A 21,367-nucleotide genomic window follows, 5' to 3' on the forward strand; every position below is an offset into this window, starting at 1 on the left:
TCTAATAGGAAAGAGTGTGGGTGTAGAAGTCAATGGCGATGTCACTCGGGATGGGGTCAAAAGAATGGTTAGATGGTTTTGTTTCAAGAATGCATTTGAGGACAGCATCCTAAGTAATGACGTCAAAGTTCTGCCAAATGACTAAGGATTTGCGCTCCTCTAGGGGGGTAGGGGAATGACCTTATCCACCACTGATTTCACCTTTTCATCAAAGAATATAGCGAATTCTGCTGCTTTCTTTGGAGGATCTTGACGGTTGAGGGAGAGAAGTTGATATTTTTGATGAGGTCAAATAGTTTTTTGGGTCTGTTTTTTGCTGAGTCGAGGATGGTTCTGAAGTGTGATGCTTTTTCATGGAAGATGTGTTTGTGGTATTTTGATCTTGCTGAGCGCAGAACAGAGAGATTAGTGGTGGATGGAGATTGTCTCCATTCCTTTCTTCATAAAGGGATTTATTGAACCATGAAGCAGAAGGAATAGGCCTTTTCTTTTTGCTTTGAAGTGGAGCAACATTATCAACTATGTCTGCAAGGCTGGAGAGGCATTGGGAGGTAAGATTGTTGACATCCGAATTAGGGTCTAGAATTGGAAGATTGGAAGAGATAGCATAGCAGAATAGCAAAGAATGTCAAGGTCAATGTTTTGGGTGTTACGGAACCAGGTAGTAGTCCTTTTAGGTTGGCCAAGAGTTACAGAGTGAGAAAGGTGATGAGAGAAGGGCATGAGGAAGTGGTCGGACCAGTCTACTGGAATAGGGACCGCAATAGTTAACATATATGCTTTGGATATAACAAGGTCCAGACGTGAGCCCTTATAGTGTGTTGGTTCCATGCAGTGTTGGATAAGATCATTAACTGAGAGAAAAGTGGCAAGCCTATTGGCAGCTGAGTCTTCCAAGGAGCCCCAGTGAAGATTATAGTCTCCCAGAAAAATCTGTCTGCTCCTCTTTCTTGGCGAAACTCACCACTTCGCTAGCAACCAATACTCTCAAAGTGACAGTCACAGGGCGGGTGATAAATGGCATGAAATCTGAAAGAGGAGCAGTGTTGCACTTGAAGCTCCAGAGAAAGGCATTCAAATGTATGGAAGGAGCTGTTAGGAAGTACCTTGAACTGAAGGGAGTTTCTGAAGATGATTGCAATACCTCCCCCAACTTTATCTGTTCTGTCATTTCTAAAGATGGAGTAGTCGGTGGGCAGTAGAAGATCAAAAATAGTATGAGGTGTTGTTGAACCAGTTCTCAGTGAGGAAAATAATGTAATAATCGTGAAGAATGATGGTTCCAGAAATTTCCAGCTTGTGTTTAATTGCAGATCTGCAGTTGTGGAGCAAACAGCTCAACTCTGACAAGACTGTTTTGGTGAAGGGGCATTTGGGTTTATAGGGGTGATAGGGATAATGTTCCTGTATGAGGGTGCCAGGGTAGAATAAGGCTGAGCTTTAGTTCTGGCAGAGGAGATGGTCGGAATACTGCACAGAGTAGACTTAAGTGGAGAGGAGAGGGGAAGGGGGATGGCATTAGAAGTCTTGTAACTAGCCTGTAAATTAGCGATGTCTGCAGAAGACAGATTGTGTGTGGCTTTTTTGGGGCACAGGAGCAAGGTATTCATCTGGAGTTTGGGGAAGTGGGTGCTTGCCAGGGGAATTGGGTTGTTGGGAAATGTGGAAATGTTAGTACTCAGGAGTGAGATGGTGGCTTCAAGCTGGGAGATAGAGGAGATGAGAAATCCAAGTTTGTTTTCTAAAGAGAGTAGGGCTGAGCACGGAATGTTGGGAAGATTAATGGGTTCCAGAGGAAGTGCAATTGTCGAGGGAGGGCAGGGAGAGGTGGCGGTGATGAAGGAGTAATGGGGTACAGGAGTGAAAGGGGGAGATAGATGGTGGTTGAAAGAAGTTGTTGATACATTTGAGGTGGAAATGGTTATCTTTGCAGTTGTTGAACATAGGAGAACAATTGAGTTCAAATTTAGGGTGTGGACAGTGGAGGGAGGGAGAAATGGGGGGAGGGGAAACAGGGTAGTCATGGAATGACAGGAGGTTAGGGGAAAAGAGAGGGGAAGGGGCTGGAGAGGCCATGTGGGCTAGGAGAGGTGAGTGTTAGGGGACTGGCACCAAGTAGAGCAGGGAGCATTGACCTAGAGGGTAGTTGAAGAGCAAGTATGGTTCTGCTAGGCCTGTGGGAGGGAAAAGGAAGAGATTGCCAGGGGGGATATAGGGTTGAGCAGCAATACTGGAGAAATGGGAGGATGAGGAGAAAAGAAAGGGGTTTGTGCAGAATTCTGGATACAAGGAGAGGGGGTGAGCGGGGTAGGGTAGGAAAAATGGAGGGCATAAGTGGGAAAGTACGCAGAGTTAGCTCGGAGATCAGGCTGTTGGAAAGATGGATTTAATAAGGGGGTGGTGGTCAGGGTTAGGGGGGAGGAGGTTACTACTGAATTCCAGGATGGTGCTGAGGGGAAAAGGAGAATGTTAGCCATAGGTAAGGCTGATGTGTTGAGGGTAACACATCAGCCCGACATCTAAAGGGAGTGAGCTTGGATTTCTGGAAAATGGTTGAAGGCCTTGCAAATAAGGGTAGTATGAGCTCCAACAACTCTGGGGTGCAAAAATGCAGCCACCTTCACTTTTGTGAATGCCCCCTGGAAAGATTTGCTGCACAATGGAAGGACCTTAAAGTGGGAAAGGAAGTTTCCTATCAGAAACATTAGTTCGCTCCTGCTGAAGGGAGGATTTCCTTGTGTGCTTTCATGTGTTTAGTCTATGGCAACACACCCAGAGTGTTAGGTAATACAAGTCCCATAGGCATGCGCCCCTCATATACAGTTTGGGTTCTCTCAGATCCAGAAATGAATGAGGGCACATGCTCTTCATCTCTGTCTGAATGTGTACTGAGGAGCATTGGCTTCCAAAGTTATTTTTAGCATTTTTTTACTTTATATATTTTGCTTTTGTGATTTCTCACTTCAATTTATTCCTGTATAGTTATGTCTTAACTAATTTAAAATTCCTCTGCGCCGTACCGTCTGTTTCTTTAGCGAAGAGGGACTTATTATTGCTGACATATTTACAGAGGACAGGATTCTGAGGCATATTTACATAGCTGATTATTCTGGGGGTAGCTTTATCCTGACAAATACTTTAGGGGGTTATTTATAAAGGCAGAATATTCTGAAGGCATATTTCTCACCGCAATAACCTGTTAGCATTTGTCTCTTGGCAATGTATGTGAGCTTTTTTTATGTTGTCACCCTGTTCTCGAGGGCCGATTTACTTTGGCACTGGTCTGGAAGTCCTAGTCTATTCTCAGTAGACATTGTTCCGAACTCAAAAGTTCAGTAATGTACTCGAGAAATCGCTCAAATAAATATTATGCTAGAATCCTTTGTGGACGATGTCGTTGTTTTTACAATCTGGCATGCTTTTGCTGCATAGCCCGACCTAGTGCTGGGTTGCCAAGATGAGTCTTTGTGCTGCTCTTTCCAAAAAGTCAAGTACGCCAAGTTCGTATAGTGTGAGTTGCTGGGGGGAGGGGGTGGTGGTATGGTGACAAATGGCACAGTGTGTGAGTAGACGCTTCACTCCCTCCTTTTCCACTCCCCAGTAACTGGCTATCTGGTAATTCTTACCCGGGACCTATGCATTTCTGTGTAGTTAGCGTAGTAGTGAAATCAGAGGTGATGTGAACAAAAGAGGCCTTTAGAGGATCGACATATGTTGAAACTTTAGAGGGACTCTCAATGTACTGTGGTAGTGGGCTAGTCAAATTGCCCCAGGTGGACATTTTGAGTGATGCCTTTCTGGACAGATGTGATCCCTCTGATGAACACAGTGTAGGCGTGAAATGTGATCTGCTTCAAATGCATCAAAGGCATCTAGGATGATAAATATGAAGATAACTGCAGTGTTCAGAACAATGTCTTACACTTTTAAGAGGTTAGTATATTTGCTGTATCTGGGATGGGAGCACGATTGTTTAGGGCCAACTCGTTTTAAATCTTTTGTGTATGATTGGTATTGAACTATGGGTACTTTTCCAATTTTTATGGACATCAATGGCAGGGTGGCTGTTGTGGAGTAGAACCCACATTGCCTCCCACCCGAGAGACCTCCACTGGCTCCAGAAGAGATGCCAGTTCAAGATCCTTAGGCATGCCTACAAAGCCCTCCAAGGCCATGCTTACATCAACCACTGACTGAGCTTCCACCAATTCTCTAGACACCGGTGCTCCTCTTCACTCGCCCTCACACACTACCCCTGCATCCTTTGCAGCGGTGGCTGCCCCTTCACCTACATCGCTGCCAAGACCTGGAATGATCTTCCCCTCCAGCTCTGTACAGCCCCCTCAAGACCTGGCTCTTCGACGGAGACACAGCACCCAGATACCTCTAGGAGTGACGGTGGTGCGCTATACAAAGGAATGCTTTTTGAGTCTGCAAATGCTTTTCGATTGATTGATTGTTTTAATCTGGGCTGCCCATTAGTTGTTTCAGGTAGGGTGACCAGACGACCCAGATAAGCTCAGATAGTCCCGGTTTTTCCAGGACTGCCCAAGCGTCCCAACACATTTTTCACTAATTAGTACATATCTCTGTTTTTGAAAGAGGGTCGGATGAGTACGCACATTTTCACAGTGCTATGCAAGCTTATGTTTACAATGACCCTCTTATCGCAGGAGAGACAGAGATAACTTGATCCCTGAGTGTCTCCACTATGTTTCCTGATGGCTTTCAGGCAGCACAGTAGGAGTTATCGAGGGGTGAATCAGCGTCTACACAGCTCAGCACCCAAGGCAGGGATCACAAGCCTGCCCTGGGAACAAAGCATGGGTTATGTAGTCTTTTAATGTCTTACAATTGAGTTTGTTACCATTATATAAATGAGTTTTGAAGGTTTTTTATACACGTACACACACATACCCCACACACCCCTGTTGGCAAAGAGTCTTGAATATTTTTTATTGTAGTCCTTCAGTGACAATGGGAGTGCCAGCACTCCTATTTCTATGTCTTTTGCCGTCCTGTTTTTTTGTTCTGAAAATCTGGTCACCCTAGTTTCAGGGTAAGGGATCAAGCCCCCTGAGAGGTGTGACAAAACGTATTTTGTGTCATATTTACATTCTATGAATCCTAGGCAATAGATTGTGGTAAATCTTTACTTCAGTTTTGGCTTCCCGTCTCTTCTGCGTGAGGTTACAAGTTCGAGGTTAGCCCCTACCACAAAAGCTAACAGGAGAACTAGAACAAAACAGGTGAGTGTTAGTGATAAATTGCAAATGTGAACCTCCTATCAGGCTTAAGTCTAGAAATGATTCACCATTGATTGTCAGATCTGCTGCAGTGCCTTTTATCCATTGAAGCAGGTTGCAATCTCTTCATTTGCTGGCCTGTATACCTTCCCACACTAAACAAACCTTCCTAAAGGCATTAGTTCAAAATATCTTACTCGAAGAGTATGTCAGGAATGGCCTATGGGATGCATGTAGACACCACACAAAAGATCACTGGTTATACAAAATAGTTTATGTATTATCCTGCAGTATTATTGGCGTGCATCTTAAATATAAAGCCATACTTTTACAAGCATATTACACAAGTGCCAAGTCCCTTTTAAAAAGTCGAATTAAAGGCTTGTATCCAAATGATAACACAGCTAGTTTGGGTTAATCTTCTCACAGTAAGGAGATTAACAAATGTTTGATTGCCTTATGTAGATTTGAACAAGTGACTAAATAATATACTTGTTTATACAATAACCATCCCAACTCTGCTTCCTTTCCTGTCACTCACCAACTTTAAGCTTGCCTTATACCATGTACAGCGCTCTGCTACCTTTTGGCTAGGTTTACACTATAGAAATACGTAAATCTGCATACATATTGTTATTGAACTCTTTCCTTTAGCATACCTGCATTACCAGGGTAATGGCGAGTTATACGATGACTAAGGAATCAAATGCAGAAACTACCTATTCTACTTGGGTTCCATATATAGAATGCTTAGGCATCTGGTAAAGGCTGGAATGAACGTTCCATAGTTGCTGAAGCACACGTTTTCCTCTGTGTGAACAGTTACTCTGTGAACTAGATGTCAGTGCTGTACTTGCACGCTCTGTTGTTCTATTTAAAGCAGATTGTCAAAGGTCCTAGGCATGTACTTGATAAATGCACATTTTTGGTAATTTTATTTGTCCAAATGCCAGAATTATTTAATTAACTGTGGACCGGATGAAGATTGTTTTGTTCTTGAAACATGATGGCATACATAACAGTATTATCTTCCTGCGATAAGTGGTTAGGTTTCAGCAGTTGTCTGAGGTAGATAAGTAGACTACATGTTTTCTTCCAACTGTACTACAAGTAGCATAACTTTAACAGTTTACTTACGAGCGACTTCATCCTGTGTTCAGTTCTGCACCTCTCAAACCTTGGTATATCAAATTATCCAAGAGCTGCGAATTTGAAGAAACATCCTTCACATGCTCACCCCTGTTCCACACCTTTAGAAAGCTGCTGTAAGAAATGATTATTCCTTTTGTAATCTAAAATGAACTCTGGATATTATTTGAGTGGGATGTGTGCAAGTAGGAGGCTGGACGAGCAGAGGTGTCTGGAAGTTTTGTGAAAGTAGATGCGATTGTTGAGGTATGCTTGGCCAGTGTTATACAGTGCCTTGAAAGTGTGGGTGAGTAGTTAGAATTGTGCTTGTTCACGTATGGGGAGCCAATAGTCTCCTTCAGGTGTGGTGTTATTTGAGTGTGGGAGCTTGAGAGTGATTCTGTCGCCAACTTCTGAATGGTCTTCAGCATTCTGAGGACCTTTTTGTTGATTGCAGCATAGAGGGTGTTCCTGTGGTCCAGCTTGCTTGTGACGAGGGCCTGTGTGATGGTTTTCCGGGTGCTGATTGGGAACCATTTAAAAACCTTCATCACCTTCAGGGTATAAAAGCATGAGGCGGTGATGGCATTGACTTGCGCAGTCATGTCAAGTTTGCTGTTGATGACAATCCAGAGGTTCTTGGTGTGGTTGGTGGGGTGGGTATCGGTCCTAGCTCTGTTGGCCACATGGCGGAGTCCCACAGTGAAGTGCTCATGCAGAAGATGCCGATTTCGGTCACGTCAGTGTGGAGCTTCGGACAGTTTGTCTTCATCTACTTGGCGATTTCAGTAATGCATGCTTTCACAGCTTAAACTAAAGTGTTACTAAAGCTCCAACCGCTGGTCAGTGCAGAAGGCATGAATTGGACTGATTTGAGCTCGCTAAAAACAAAAATGCCTTTTCGGATTGGTAGATTGGTACTAGTCCCAACCCCGCTACATATGCTCAAAAGTTGTTTCCCCCTACTACATATTTCTAGGCTGCGCTGTGACTGGCCACGTTCTCTTCTACCGTCTTGCACCTCACTTATTTCTCCTCTCACCACTTCTCCCACCAATTGCCATTTCACCTTCCACTAACCACAACCTGACTCGAAACAAAAATCGGCCCTGGCAAGAACTTTCCAACCAGTCCCACACCGCAAGAAACCGCGACTAGAACTGGGCCATGGGCTGTTTCAGAGTTGGTTCATGGCAGTCCATCCTGCGCTGATATCGTCCCCAAGCTTGCAGCTCAGTCTCAGACAAGCAATTCTGCCCAAGTAGCAAAATAGCCAGGCCGGACATGCCACTTTCCTCAGTACAGCTTTGTTCCTTTGTGGTGTGTTGAGTTAGCTTATAGAGCTAATGAAAGCAGAGAATTATTTTGACATATCACAACACGCCTTAATGGTTTAGCATTCACCTAGATGTGATGTGCTGTTCTATGCTGCTTTTTTATTATTTTTAGTTCTTCCGCTAAAAATCAGGAAACTCAATGTATTTAATGGAAAAATAAAGGGCGAGTGAGTTTCTGTTGCGAAGAATGTAAATGGAGTACAAGAAGTACAAGAACGCAGCTAGTACTGCTCTTTCTCCTTCTGCCATGGTACCAACAGGGTACAACATGGTAAACAAGCTGCCCTGGGGTGTTTTCCTAGTGGTTTATAAGAGTTAGCAGGACATCATTAAGATTTCGTGTCGACCAAGAATGATAATATGCTCTTTCAGATGTGTGTTGATGATCCTGCAGTAAAGATGCCCCAACAATGACCAGTGCATGATTAGGTAACGTCTGAGGTTTGTTCGCATCACGTCGTGTAGTGTGCATGCCGGGCACCAAAGTGACATTAGAATTCAGTATCAATGAACAACAGTAAGGGGGTGTGAAGAGACTTAAAGCCATGAGGATGTAGGCTGAGCTTTTTTGGAGTAAATATCTAATTTACCACCCGGTAGTGTACATGTGTTTACAGCACCAGAGGGTGCAGATAGGACAGTTCTTCAATGCTAGATGTAAATTTGATATCCCCTTATTATAAATGGGCTGCAAATTGTTATTAATGATGCATGCATTTGCCCTTCTATTAGGTTTTAATAGCGCTGTAAAAATAGCACTAAAAAGAAGTCCTTAGAACACATTAAGGAAATGGTCGGTGGTGAACAGAACTCGAATTGTCTTTCATGTTTGTATTTTTTGTACAGGATCGCTGTTTGCTATGTGCATGTTCTGGTCTTATTTTTTAAATTACATTTTGCATGGACATATCTGTTATTTGACCATCTCTATTTTGTATTTCTTCTAGCTACAAGAAACTGTAAAGCGGAAGTTGGAAGGAGCACGCTCTCCCGTCAATGGAGAGCAACAGAATGGGATCTGTGATTTCGACTTCTCTCCAACCAACAAGCGGTCAAGGAAAGAGATCCCCGGAGTTGACCCAATCACCAATTTACCCAATAATATGCCCTTGCCCTCTGTCTCTCCTCTTCAGCAGCTGGATATCAAGCCATCTTTGCCCTTGCAAAACAGTGGCTCTCATTCAGGCGGCCTAGAGGACATGGGTAAGAACGGCGGGCTGCCTGACATTAAGGTTCCAGCCAATGGCTGCAGTGACCTGGAGGACGGTTTTAACATTCTTCAGTGCAAGGATCTGAAACAAGAGCCCCTGGATGACCCCACATGCATAGACAGCTCGGAAACCTCCCTTTCCAATCAAAATAAATTGTTTTCCGATATCAATCTAAACGACCAGGAATGGCAGGAGTTGATTGATGAACTGGCCAACACTGTCCCGGAAGATGACATACAGGATTTGTTTAATGAGGATTTTGAGGAGAAAAAGGAACTTGATTTCCCCAGGCCCACATCTCACACTCCTATCCCCCAAGAGAGTTTGAGTGTGAAGAGTGATCCTGCCCACTCACCTTTTGCTCATATCCCGATAGGGTCTCCTCAGGTGCGGCCGTCTTCTTCGGGTCCTCTGTTTTCAAATGTCAACACAGCCTCCAGTATGCCTTCTGCTTCAAGCGCTCCTCCTTCCTCAATGTCTGCAAGCTCACCAGCCTCCTGTGTTGTTCACTCTCCCCAAACGCCAAACCAGGCTCATACCCCAGGGCAAACACAATCGCGTCCTGGAAGCGGATATATGATAAATTCAACTGGGCCAGTAGCGGGGGGAGGTGCTGGGCCTGCTCCAGTGACTGTAACCAGTGCAGATTTGTCTCCAGCCGAACAGCTCAAGCAAATGGCAGCACAGCAACAACAAAGAGCAAAGCTCATGCAGCAGAAGCAGCAGCAGCAGCATGCAAGCCAGGCAGCGAGTTGGTCACCAGTGGCACCACCAACTAGTCCATACGGAGGGCCATATAGTTCAGAAAAACCAAATAGTCCAATGATGTATCCCCAAGCCTTTAACAACCAAAACTCTATTGTGCCTCAAATGGCAAGCAACCCTGTGAAAACAACAATGAATAACTACCTCCCCCCAAATCATATGAACATGATCAGCCAGCAGCCAAATAATTTGGGGGCAAATGCTGTGCACAAGCAGCCTAACATGCTCAGCTATGGCAACACAAAACCTCTGACCCATTATAATGTGGACCTGAGTCAAAGAGTGACCCCACCCATGGCCAGCGCAACCAAGAATCCCATGATCCCTTACATGCAGCAGCAGCAGCAGCAACAACAGCAGCAGCAACAAGCACCACAAATACCAGCCCAGATAGCACATTTGAGTGAGGAGCAGAAACGCCTGTTGATTATGAAGCAGAAGGGACTTATAAACCAGTCTATGGCCTATGCAGCTCTTTCATCTCATGGTCAGGTGAGTGAGCAGCAGACTCAGGAACGTTGGTTGTTGTGCTTACTCTCATTCCATTAGAATAAAGATGTAATGTGCTACTGAAGACAAGACTTTGCCATTTCAGAAGCAACCTAATGCACAGATACATCCCACTTTCACATTTCTTCTGGCCGTAGACATCATTAGAACGTCCAATATGAATTCTTCATGTTTCAACTGTTCCAAAGATTGTGGGCCTTTTTTTCCAGAGGTTATGTACTGTAGCCAGGTATGTTGTGGGAACATTGTTCTGCAAGAGCAAGGTTTCTTTGAAGGTCTCAAGTCAAACGTGTGAGAGGAGTGAAAGGGAGGCCAGGGTGTTATGACCTCAAAAAGGGCACAGGTGTGTATTGTTCATTAGTTGAGTGCCATGTGTCCTGATGTACTATGTTAGGACACAGTGCACATTTACACAAGTTGGTTACATTTTACTGTTGAGGGTCTTGATGTGGCGAAGAGGATTTTAAGGCATTAGTCAATTCTTCTCAGTGGCATGTTATAAGTTAGTTCCCGCAAAACGTCCCTCTAAAGCCCCCATAATATATTGAAGGGAGCACCACATGCTTTATATTCTACTTTGAGGGGCTAACACCTTGGAAGTATGTTATATCGACCTAACTCCCATAAACTTTACTGACTGTTCATTGATTTTACCTACGAAGTTGCAGTATGAAATAGAAAATTGCTGGGATGGCCCTGACATTATAATTCACCTGGCCAGAAAAGTGGGTGCAGAAGGATTTCAAAACTTAACAAATGCACATCTGATTCTCACACACATAATATTTGACTAGGATGCTAATCAGGGACCTATTAGAATCATTTGGTTAGACTAGCATGCTGTTGTGACCAAATGGTTAAAAAACAGTCAAAAAAGGAGATATTATAAAAAAAAAAGATGTTCACACGAAGATAAGGTAAGGTTTATGGTTATGAAGGGATAGGCTTACGGCTAGGCTTAGGGTTTTGGTGAAAGCTTGAGTGAAGGCTAAGATGAGTGTGAGGGACAGTTATTTTAGATTGTGCTTTATGCCCAGATGTATCCTTCTAGTTAGAGTAAGACTTTAATTAGTTTGAGAGTAAAGGTTACAACAGGGATAAGATCAGGGATAGGATTAAGGTATGTGTTAGTGTTGTGTGTAAGGATGGGGAAAAGGGTAATTAAGGAAAACAAATGCTCAATGTAACTTCAAACCAAATGCTTAAAAGCAGTGTCCATTTAAGTTAAAATAAGCGATTTTTGTCCCTTTGCAAAATAATGTTTTTCTCGCTTGTTGATTCAGCTATTCACGTAGAATCAATCTAGCCTTTTCAGTTTGTCACCAAAAGACAACACGTGTGACGTAGGGATTGTAGGACTGTATAACTGTGGCATTGCACTATATTTGATGTTCATTGATGTTGAGTACGGCAGAACCTTGGAGTTGTAAACCAAGGTTTGGTGTTTTCTTTTCAAAGCCTAGACCAGCGGTTCTTAATATGTGGTCCAGGGACTACCTCCCCCCCCCCCAACCCACCCCCCATGGGGCCTGCAATGCCTACTCACATGAAATAATAATAATATATTAATAAATAAAGAAGCAAAATGTAAAGTTGGAAAAGTTGCTTAAATGTGAAGGACTTTGAAATTGGAGGCTAGAGATTAAGTCAACATCCTCAAATTAATATGTGGGAACAGAGCAGATGCATCAAACAGAATACAGTATGGATGATGAGTAGCCTCAGTTGAACTTGGAAAACCCCGACCTTCCAATTAAAATGAACATTTGTATTTTTGTGTATTGTTTCGTGGTTCAAATAATTTAAATTGCTTAAACTGTGGTCCTCCATTTCCATTAATGACTCAGTGGGGGTCCCCAGATGCCAGTAATGATTCAGTAGGGTCCATAGAAGTCAAAAGGTTAAGAACCACTGATCTAGACAGGACATACTTCGCTCCAAGTAGCTTTACGATAAAATTAATCTGTTTCCCAAGGTGCTCTCCTCACATCTGTAGAATTTCCTGTATTCTATCTCTGCAGCACCAACAATGCTCTACTGCCTGGAAGGTCGAAATGAGTGTGAAATCAAAATAGTTTGTTATAGAAACTCTGTGAAACATGGCACTGTTGCTTTGTAGCGACCAAGGTGACTTCACGTAAAGTGTTTTACCAGGGCCCTCCTGCTAGACTGTGACTTGAGATATTTCAGTTGTGCTTGACATATTTAATGGAAGAATATAAAGGCAAATTACGTTTCTTAACTGTGTAGAAGACATTGCACATTGTAGTAACCACGGGGTCCATGAGTTCACTGCGCACCAGTGTTGCTGTTTATGGTCTGTCTTGAGAGTGCAGCTGTCATGAGCATCACTACAGAGGGGATTTGTCTCAGGCCACATGCTCGGAGCCAGGAGTACATATTTTGATTGGGCAGAAGTTATTTGCTTCCACAAAAAAAAGTGCTTGCCCTCCACACAGCTGTGATAATTGTATTTATTGGTTCAGCTACCTGAGCCTGAACTCTCAGGGCGCACACATGACACTGTAATACTGTAAAAGTGGTTCAGATACCTAGATAACTGATGGTGTTTTTCGCTGGCAGCAGCACAGATGGAAGGAGGGCAGTCATTACCCTACATAAATATTTAGGTCTAGCTCGCCACCTGACCTTGTAACCCAAACCAGTATTATTCTAATCTAGTTCTTTACTGCCACCCACATACGTATCCATTCCCATTCTATTTAGTGGTAATGTTTCACAACATCATACAACATACCTTTAAAGCCAGACCTATTGACATTCCGAATGCTTCTTTTTTATGTATGTGTTCAGCTATGGGAGAGATGGGCCCTTTTTTTCTTTGTTTACATTAGTGCCCATGGATAGCACCCTTGGTACACCATTGCACACATGCCAAACAGTCGGAGCCAAAGCAAAACAGAAAACTTTAGTCTTGAAAGCTCACCTGCACTGCGGCATCTTCGCGTACAGCATTATTTATTTATATCCACCAGTTGTAAAATGAGGGTATGGGGGAGCAAAGGAGAATTCATGTTTGTCCTCCTCCAGCAGCTGTAATTGTTTGGGCAAAGAATATCCTTTGGAATGGGAAACCATAACATATTGCTACCTACGCATAATGAGCGTTGACTCTCTCAGGCCAAGCATCCAGTGCTGTTATGAAGTTCTAGTGATTAGTGAGGCCTCCTAAAAAAAATGCATTGTCAAAGCCTGTAGGTCTGGTCTTGGTAAGCTAGTGCAATGGTTGATATTTTATTTAATTTTTTGTTCCATGTATATGCCACATAAATAAAACAACTAAAAAATGCTGCTCTCTAAAGGTAGCGGACACACGATTGCAAGAAAAAATGTAAATAAATAAAAGAATTGCTGTTAGCAGCATGTGTCTTTCAACAGCCTTTGATTTGTATGAGAAGTACATGACCTTTAAGCAGCAAAACAACTTCATGTTTTTCTTGCCACAGCAAGTCTTCTATGTGATGGCACTGAGTCTGCGACTGTACGTAACAGGGCTGTTGAAGGAGCATCAGCGGATGAGGCTGTGGTGGCAAGCATGATAGCGCTGCACAGGCAGTGGTGATGCAGGAGTATGACTGGAGCATCCAAGGCCAGTAAGGTGAGCAGGCCATGCCGGCTTCTGGCCCAGGGACGTCTGTGGTGGTGCTGCAGCCAGCGAACTTTCCTCTCATCTTATTCTGGGCACACTCCTGCGGCAACGCAGAATTTCCTAGAGGGGTAGGCGGCTGGAGCTCATTCCAGTCCTACAGCCGCTTGATCTCTCATTTAATGTAAATGTGGGAGTCTGGCAGGTATAAGGAAACCTGCTCACCAAGGCAGCATCCCCATATCTCAAAAGCCCACTCGAAGCTGAGGACATCAGCATCCACTTTTGTAGTCATCATATGTGATCATTTCAGCTGCTTATTCCAGATACCTTCATCTTCGTCTTTAGCCCTCGGATTAGATGGGGAAGTCTTCAGTGCGGCAGGTCTGTCAGTAGCCGCTTCAGTGAGCCCTGTGGAGCCAACATTACCCATCTCAAGGATTCGCATTATACAGTGAAGACTTCCAATCACATTTTAAGGGGCATCCTCGGTTCCTTTCTCAATCACCTCTAAGGTCAATGTTTTGTTGGCAGAAGCTAATCTGTTTTCGTGATCCCGCCTCTGACTGTATGCGCCCAGAACATGGGAGGGGCCACGCTGCAAGGTACGGACAGAACAGGAGTGTGCTACCTGCTCCCCTTGTCTGTGATTCCCTGCTTTCGCTCCAGAATGCAGCTTTCTGTATGGTGTTTGTTCTGTACATCCTTTGAAGACTGTCTCTTGCTTATGCAGTAAAGTGGGGTTGTCCTGTCGCCAGGGCACAAGTCCTAAAAAAAGAAGTGGGGGGACTAACCAGGTTAGGCAGTATGCAAGTGAAATCATGATCTGTGCCATCACAGCGCATGATGTCATGACGCGTGATATTGCACGAGACATCCCAGGAAAGGACCTCACTGGAAGTGACATCACAAGAAGTAATATCAGATATTAAGACCTCATACATGTTTACCAGATATATAATGAGTACATTTCAGTACATTATGAGATTTACCAAATAAGATTTGGTATGAGGGTTGTGTCAAAAAAGTGGCGCAACCCGACGCAAAATCTTGTCCTCAACTGATATATATCTTTCTTTAAGTCCGGCCACAAAGAAATTGGCAACAAGGAGAAGCATGGCAGTAGATCTGTTATGCTTAACTGGTTGCAAAGTCTGCATTTTAAAATATTTTATGGGTTAAGGCATCTGCTGTAAAGGTGTCCAGTAAATCTCAGGGAATAGTAATAATGGTGAGATAACTCTAGAGGTGAACAAATTTGTTGGAGAGTTTTTTGTTTTGTGAAGTCACAGATTTTAATCGAAGTAGCATACTGGGTTAATGTGTCTCCTGCAAAACACATCACATAACATGCAGATGACATGTTTTTATTTAATGTAGATAGTAAAGTGAGTTACTGCTTTTAACACAGAGATAGATCCTTTTGTTTCCTGCAGTTCATACATTGTAATCCTTGTAATATAGCATGGTGAGCTATGAAGGACATGTGGCTCCTAAACCTTGTAACCCTCACTGTCTCATGTAACTCATCTTGTACATTGATTTACACATGTACATGATTTATTGTCAATGTATAATGTGTATGTTACTTATAGAGCTCTGACACCCTGCATTGGGTTGCTTAGTGCTATAAAATAAATAAAATAAAGTGCTATTGAAATTGTTATTTGTGTAAATACTGGGACAGATCAATACACCTGACATTCTTAAAGGGCACACCGCTCTGATATACAGGGAATGAACAAAGGCAAAAGCTGCCTCTCTTAAGTACCTGTGAAGAGATAACAAGCTGTGTGCCTTTATTTCCCCTCAGTTGCATTTACATTTAAGTGTGAGGTTCCAGGCTGCCTCAAGTCAGGATATTCAAATAGGAGGAGGCCTGATGGCCCCTTAACTTCTGCCCAGCTGGAGGTGAAAAAAGCTCCCTCACTCACTGACTGCACATTGCTGCAGGGAAGGGAAAGCAGACAACGTACAGGCGCTGCTAAATGTGTCCCGTTGTCTGAAAATTATACTGGGACAAGTTTGGCATATTTCTGTGAGGCCCAAAGTCTTGGCAGGGGGGATTGCATCCACCCTGTGAAAACAGTGGGTGGACGCTGTGTACCTGCGTGTACCCCCCGACTTGTGCCCTGCCTGTCACCTCTATTGCCCTCAAGCAGTAGATGTCTGTTTTTTAACAAAACCAAGGTTTCCATTTTTAGGTTGAGCATTCAAGACCTATTGTATATGGGCTAGTATACACTCATATGTGTATGTACTTTGTGGGCTCTGGAGATCACCCTAGGACTTGTCTGCTTCCACTTAGGTACTTTTTTTTCTGTCCAACTGCCTCTATTTAACTGTCTTGATAGAAAGCGACCAGTTGAGGTCAGTAAAATACCAGAATTGCTTTCTGGTGAGGGACTTTATTTTTTTAATTTTTCTGACAACTGCTTCTATTTATCTTTCTTGATGGAAAACCATCAGCAGAGGTCAGTAAAATACCAGCCTCACTTTAGCATTCTCTAGATTCCAGTCCATAGACATTTTCTTCCAAGAGCACCTGTAGACAATAATGTATTTTGTAAATCTTGTATTTTCAGTGATATGACCACCGAAGGCCCTGATTTAATATTTAAAACAGAGTTTTGGACTATTCCATTTCCCACTGAAAGGCAATATTTATCTCCATGTGTTCCCATACCTGGCGTGTCATGGAATTTGGTGCTTACTTTCTCTCCATTTTAAAGAACAGTATATGTTTCAGCACCCAGGCTAATGTGCTGCATAGCTAAATACATATAAGGTCCCAAAGGCGAGACCAATTGCATTGCAAATGCTTGTTCTACTTGCAATGATGGCATTATGGAGCTGCTCCTACACCTGTGTTCCCTAAAGAGTGATGCAATATGAATCCACTTTTCTGATTGCTTTCTCAGCGTCTCTTTTTTAATTTAGGAGGGTTTTATTTCAGGTGATATGTAATCCATACAGTTGTATAGATTTTGCATTGTACTTGGGTTCACTTTTCGACAAACACAATTATTTCGATTTAACTCAAGGTTGTCCATGTACGGGTTAATATGTGCCTTCTCTTAGATGTGAAGCATGCTGTTGTACACGTTGAGCTCGTTCTCATGGTCTCTGGCACTATGTGTTGGCGCATCTTCAGTTCTTTTTTGTTTATGTATATTCACCAGCATATAGATTTGATGTCACATAAAACTACAGTGCCCATCGAACTTGCCCACAATGGAATGCTTGCAGCATTTGAGTTTGAAAAGTCTCATTTGTTTCCTGGAGGGGTGAGACGGGGGCATGTTTGATTCAGATGTTGACCTCAGCCAACCTTATACTCGTTTATATGTTTTTGTATTTTTGGGTATTATCTGGGGCAATTTTTTTTTTTTTACACTAAAGATAGGAGGCCGAGCTTACCAGATGGGTTACTATTTAGCTGTCCAGGACACATGCAATGTATTACCTACTGTTGCAGGGACAGTGTTCAAGTTAAAGCTTATTTGAAACAGCGGTAATCCTTGTTTGCACGTCAGCTGGGAAGCCTAGTTCTTAGGTTCTCTTTACCTGGGATTTGTGAGGAGTCTTGTTTCTTATATTGTAAATGGAAAGCTTACCATTGGACAAGAGGCCATGTAACTCCATTATGATCATAAGTAATTGAGCAGTTTGTATTGTGTCAACTGATGGGGCAAAAACAGATGCACACTAGGTCAATATGGTTCCAAGAGCTGAACTACTACTTAACCCCTTCTATGCTGATGACTGCCCCCGTCCGTCATGCATCACGGTGGGCGTGTGCTGATGACGGCTGGGGGCCGTCATGATCCCACCCACTCTTAAAAACAGGCGCAGAATCGCGCCCGCGCCCAAGGGGTTAATGCATTAGAATGCGTTCGGGCTAGCAAAGCTTATTATATTGAACAGCGTGTTACGGAAGGTGACAATAGAAAAGAAGGCACTGTTGCTGGTGCATCAAGTATTGGCTTTAGCCCTCTCTCCGTTTTTTTGCGGCAGAGTTTTTGTCCAAGCTTTAACTTATTGACAAAGGCTGAAAACACAGGAAATGGACATCAACAGAATAGGTATGATCTTGCATGTCCTCGGTCACAAAGAAGGTAGAAATATGCCATTCGTAGGCGTATGCATACAGTTTGCCAAAAGGTCCACGTTTGTCTGCGGTTCGCAAACAGGTAAATTCACAAGTTATCGACTGATGCCTGTGACTTCAGTAGATTTACACATTTGTTAGAATTTACTGAATCCCAGCAGTCACACAATGGAAGTTAGCGTGGATTTCCAAGTGCACGCCTGACCCTAGCAGTTAAGTTTGCATCGGTACTTTAACAGGAAAATTAGATGACTTTTTAGCTTGTGTCCTAAACACAGCATCCTTTCAAATACAGAATTTGACTACCACCCCCCTACAAAAAACCTCACTTAAAGTTTAATTATAGCTATTTCAAGGGTATGTAAGGTGATTTATAACGCTGTTCCAGTAACTGGAAAGTGTTGCCTGTTTAAAGGTTGCAATATTTAAAGGCCATAATTTGTCAGGGGATGCTCTAATGTAATCAGCATCATTACAATTACTATTTCAAGATGGCATCAATTCACAATCTTTTGCCTTCAACTTGCCTTTTTGGGTGAAAAAAGGGCATTGCATCTGCCTTCCAGGGTGTGGCATGTGAGCCCCCCACACTCCAGCATTTTATTGACAATGAGGTTTGTGAACCAGGATTCGTGGAGAGCAAAATTGGTGATACGGAAAAAACAAACAGCCCAATTTAGGTTTTGTTTGTGATCTGGCTCAGAAAACATATAACTATTGGGGTTTTTTCTTCAAAAGTGACTCACCTGTCACTGCTGTAACATTCCAGGAAACCAAGCTGGACCAAACATGTTTTTATTGTTTAGAATTTAAGCAAGTAACAAATATTTCTATAGAAGTTCGAACTGGAAACACAAATGTATTGAGCCTACAGTAGCCCTTCCTTCATAAAATTGCATAAAATGACACACATTTAAAAAATGTGCATGCATTATTTTGCAACGTTTCTTGCAGGCTTTTCAAAAGGGTCACAGTTATGCGATCAAAAAATACTTTTGCTGTAGAATTGCCTTAACCATAACTTTACAGCGTAACGGCCTGAGCTGCCGACTAGAGCCAGTGGGAACCAGGTTCGAGTCTTGGCTTCGGCGTCAACATCTTGTGATTCTGGGCAAGTTACTTACTCTGTTCGTGCCTACAAAACAGCGCCTTGAGACCCTCATGGGTGATTTGCAGCGCTTTACAAATCCTGGATTCATACAGTTGCTATCGCTGACTCCAACTCATACACACACGCATACATATGTATGCATGTTTGTAATGGGGAAATTAGTTTATTGATTTACTCCTACCTACTGCTTACAAAAAAGAAAACGTAGCATTTCGAAGTAAAAAACATGTCAGAATATCCGCAAGTAAAATAACTTAAAAGATGAGAGTTTTCAAAAATGGAATTCTCTGTGGGTGTGAAGATTGCCTCCCTTCCCCAGGCAGCCTCATAATGAGCATCAATCCGAGCATGTAGCCAGCTCCATTGTATGAAATTAGAGCTATGTGGGTGAAGGGAGAAAACAATGCACTACCAGGAATTTGAAGAACAATTGTCACTTTTCCCCCAGAGGTATGTATGTCTGAAATGCAGTAGGGTGCACATGTGTGTGGCGGAGAGCTTTTCTGTATTTGAAGTTCATTCCCTCATTGAGTCAATATGCAGCAATCCATTCGCGATGGCGCAATACAGGGTTCCATTTTCTGCTCATTCCATGCTTTGCTTACTGTAGCAGGTCTTCTAGTTACTCGCGGAGAGAGTGCTAGATGGCTCACTAGCCCACTGACATTTTAAATGTGTTTTTTTGACAGACCAACAATTTTGTTTGTGATTTCGTCCTTTGTTTTTGAGTTTCAAACTTTATTATTGCTTATGAACGGTTAATATTGGGAGTTTCAGATCCTTTGGGATATGGTGCTGGATTAGTAAGGGTGGAGAGAATTCACCACAGGCAAAGTGGGCAAGAGAGAAGAAACAGAAAGTCCTCGAGTAGTTGAGGCTGACTTCTTTCCAAAGCTGATGGCAAGAAAATTCCATATTTTAGGGCCTAGTAGGGAGAGCTGCCTCTGCAGGCAAATTTATTTTAATTTGGCAAAACTATGACATTTCATGTTTTGTAAGCCTTCATTTGGAGAATTGATGTATATTCTGAGTGTTATTAAACTGTATTTTGGGAGTTATGCCCTGTTCTGCTCTGTGGGTGAGCAAGAGGAACTAGAAGAAACTCTGCCATGATGCGACCACAAATGGAGTTGTCTGAAGTTAGGGTTAATGTGAACTCTTTCATTGACTTACACCATTATCCTGGAGGCACCTTTCAATGCTTTTTTAAAAGTTTTTCTGAGAGTGCAGGGGGTGCAGCGTACTGTACACTACATTATTTAATTAAAACATTGGATTGTTGGGAAGCACAAGGCAATAAAGGCTGCTATAGGTCTGGCTACTCCAACATTCCAATAACTTCCTTCTTGTTTATCTTCTGTTTTTTTAATAAGGAACTTTCTATTAGAAAGGGTGGAATGTTCTAATAGAATGATTGCCTTTATGCCTTGGACTGTACCAATCGTTAAATGCCCGCTCCTTTATTAGAGGCCGTGCTCCGTGGTTTAGGCCTTTTAACTATTGAAGAAGGAGTTTATCAAACCATATAACCCTTAACAGCAGCCTGTGAAGCTACATTCAAGCCCTAAGGTAAGGGTCATCAAATGAGCTGCCAAAGGTGATATGGATTCTTTCCCTGGTAATGTTCGTAAGGACATATTAACATGCCAGTCTTTGAGCAGTTTAGCCGTAAAGCAATAATTTTCTATCTCGGGTTCCCAAATATAACAAATGTTGGCTGATGGTGTAGTTTTAGGGGATCGGTGCATAGTAATGTAAGCCCATGCTTACCTTGGGAACAGCCCTTTGCAGCTCTGGAGTGGATGCCTCAGAAAACGGTAAAAGTAAGGATTTAAATTGAGGTACATGCCTGTCTGTGTGATATTAGCCATTTAAATTAATTAGCAAAAGAAGCCCTCCCGAAACATCACCCTTGTAAGTCTTTCCACTGGATCAGATGGTCTCTAGGGTGTGAAAAAAAGCTACATGTGTCTGAAGACCCGCATGTTTGCTTGGATGTGTCAATCAATAGGTGTTCCCCTCCCTCCAGGATTACACGTTTACACTGTCTGGCCTCAAGTCAGACTTCCACTTGTTTTGCTCATGAAATTGAATTTAGCCTGTAGGAATTTCCTTTGGTGGGTCACCTGAGGACGATATGCTGGAAATAGGTTTAATTCTTCTGTGGAGAAAGAGATAGTAATTTGCAAATGTTACATATGTATTCATGTTTAACCATACTATGTGTAGTATTTATCTAAACACGATATATAGCGTGCTCGAACCAATAGGTGAAATATGAAGAACATGAGCAATATACATCAAAGGGGTGAAGATGGTTCAAAACAGATGGGAAAATTAA

The 21,367-nt window shown here is 42.8% G+C and overlaps 1 protein-coding gene across 3 annotated transcripts in view; it reads left to right on the forward strand.

Moving 5' to 3' along the window:
- Nucleotides 1–21,367, forward strand: part of MAML3 (mastermind like transcriptional coactivator 3) — a 572,069-nt gene that overhangs the window by 303,110 nt on the left and 247,592 nt on the right. For all 3 annotated transcript variants that reach the window (XM_078676684.1, XM_078676686.1, XM_078676687.1), the window contains exon 2: nt 8,659–10,179. In XM_078676684.1, coding sequence (XP_078532810.1) covers nt 8,659–10,179 — 1,521 coding nt within the window. The remainder of the gene's footprint in view (nt 1–8,658; nt 10,180–21,367) is intronic.

This window comes from Lissotriton helveticus, chromosome 2_1 (assembly GCF_964261635.1).
Source record: "Lissotriton helveticus chromosome 2_1, aLisHel1.1, whole genome shotgun sequence".
Lineage (NCBI taxonomy): Eukaryota > Metazoa > Chordata > Amphibia > Caudata > Salamandridae > Lissotriton > Lissotriton helveticus.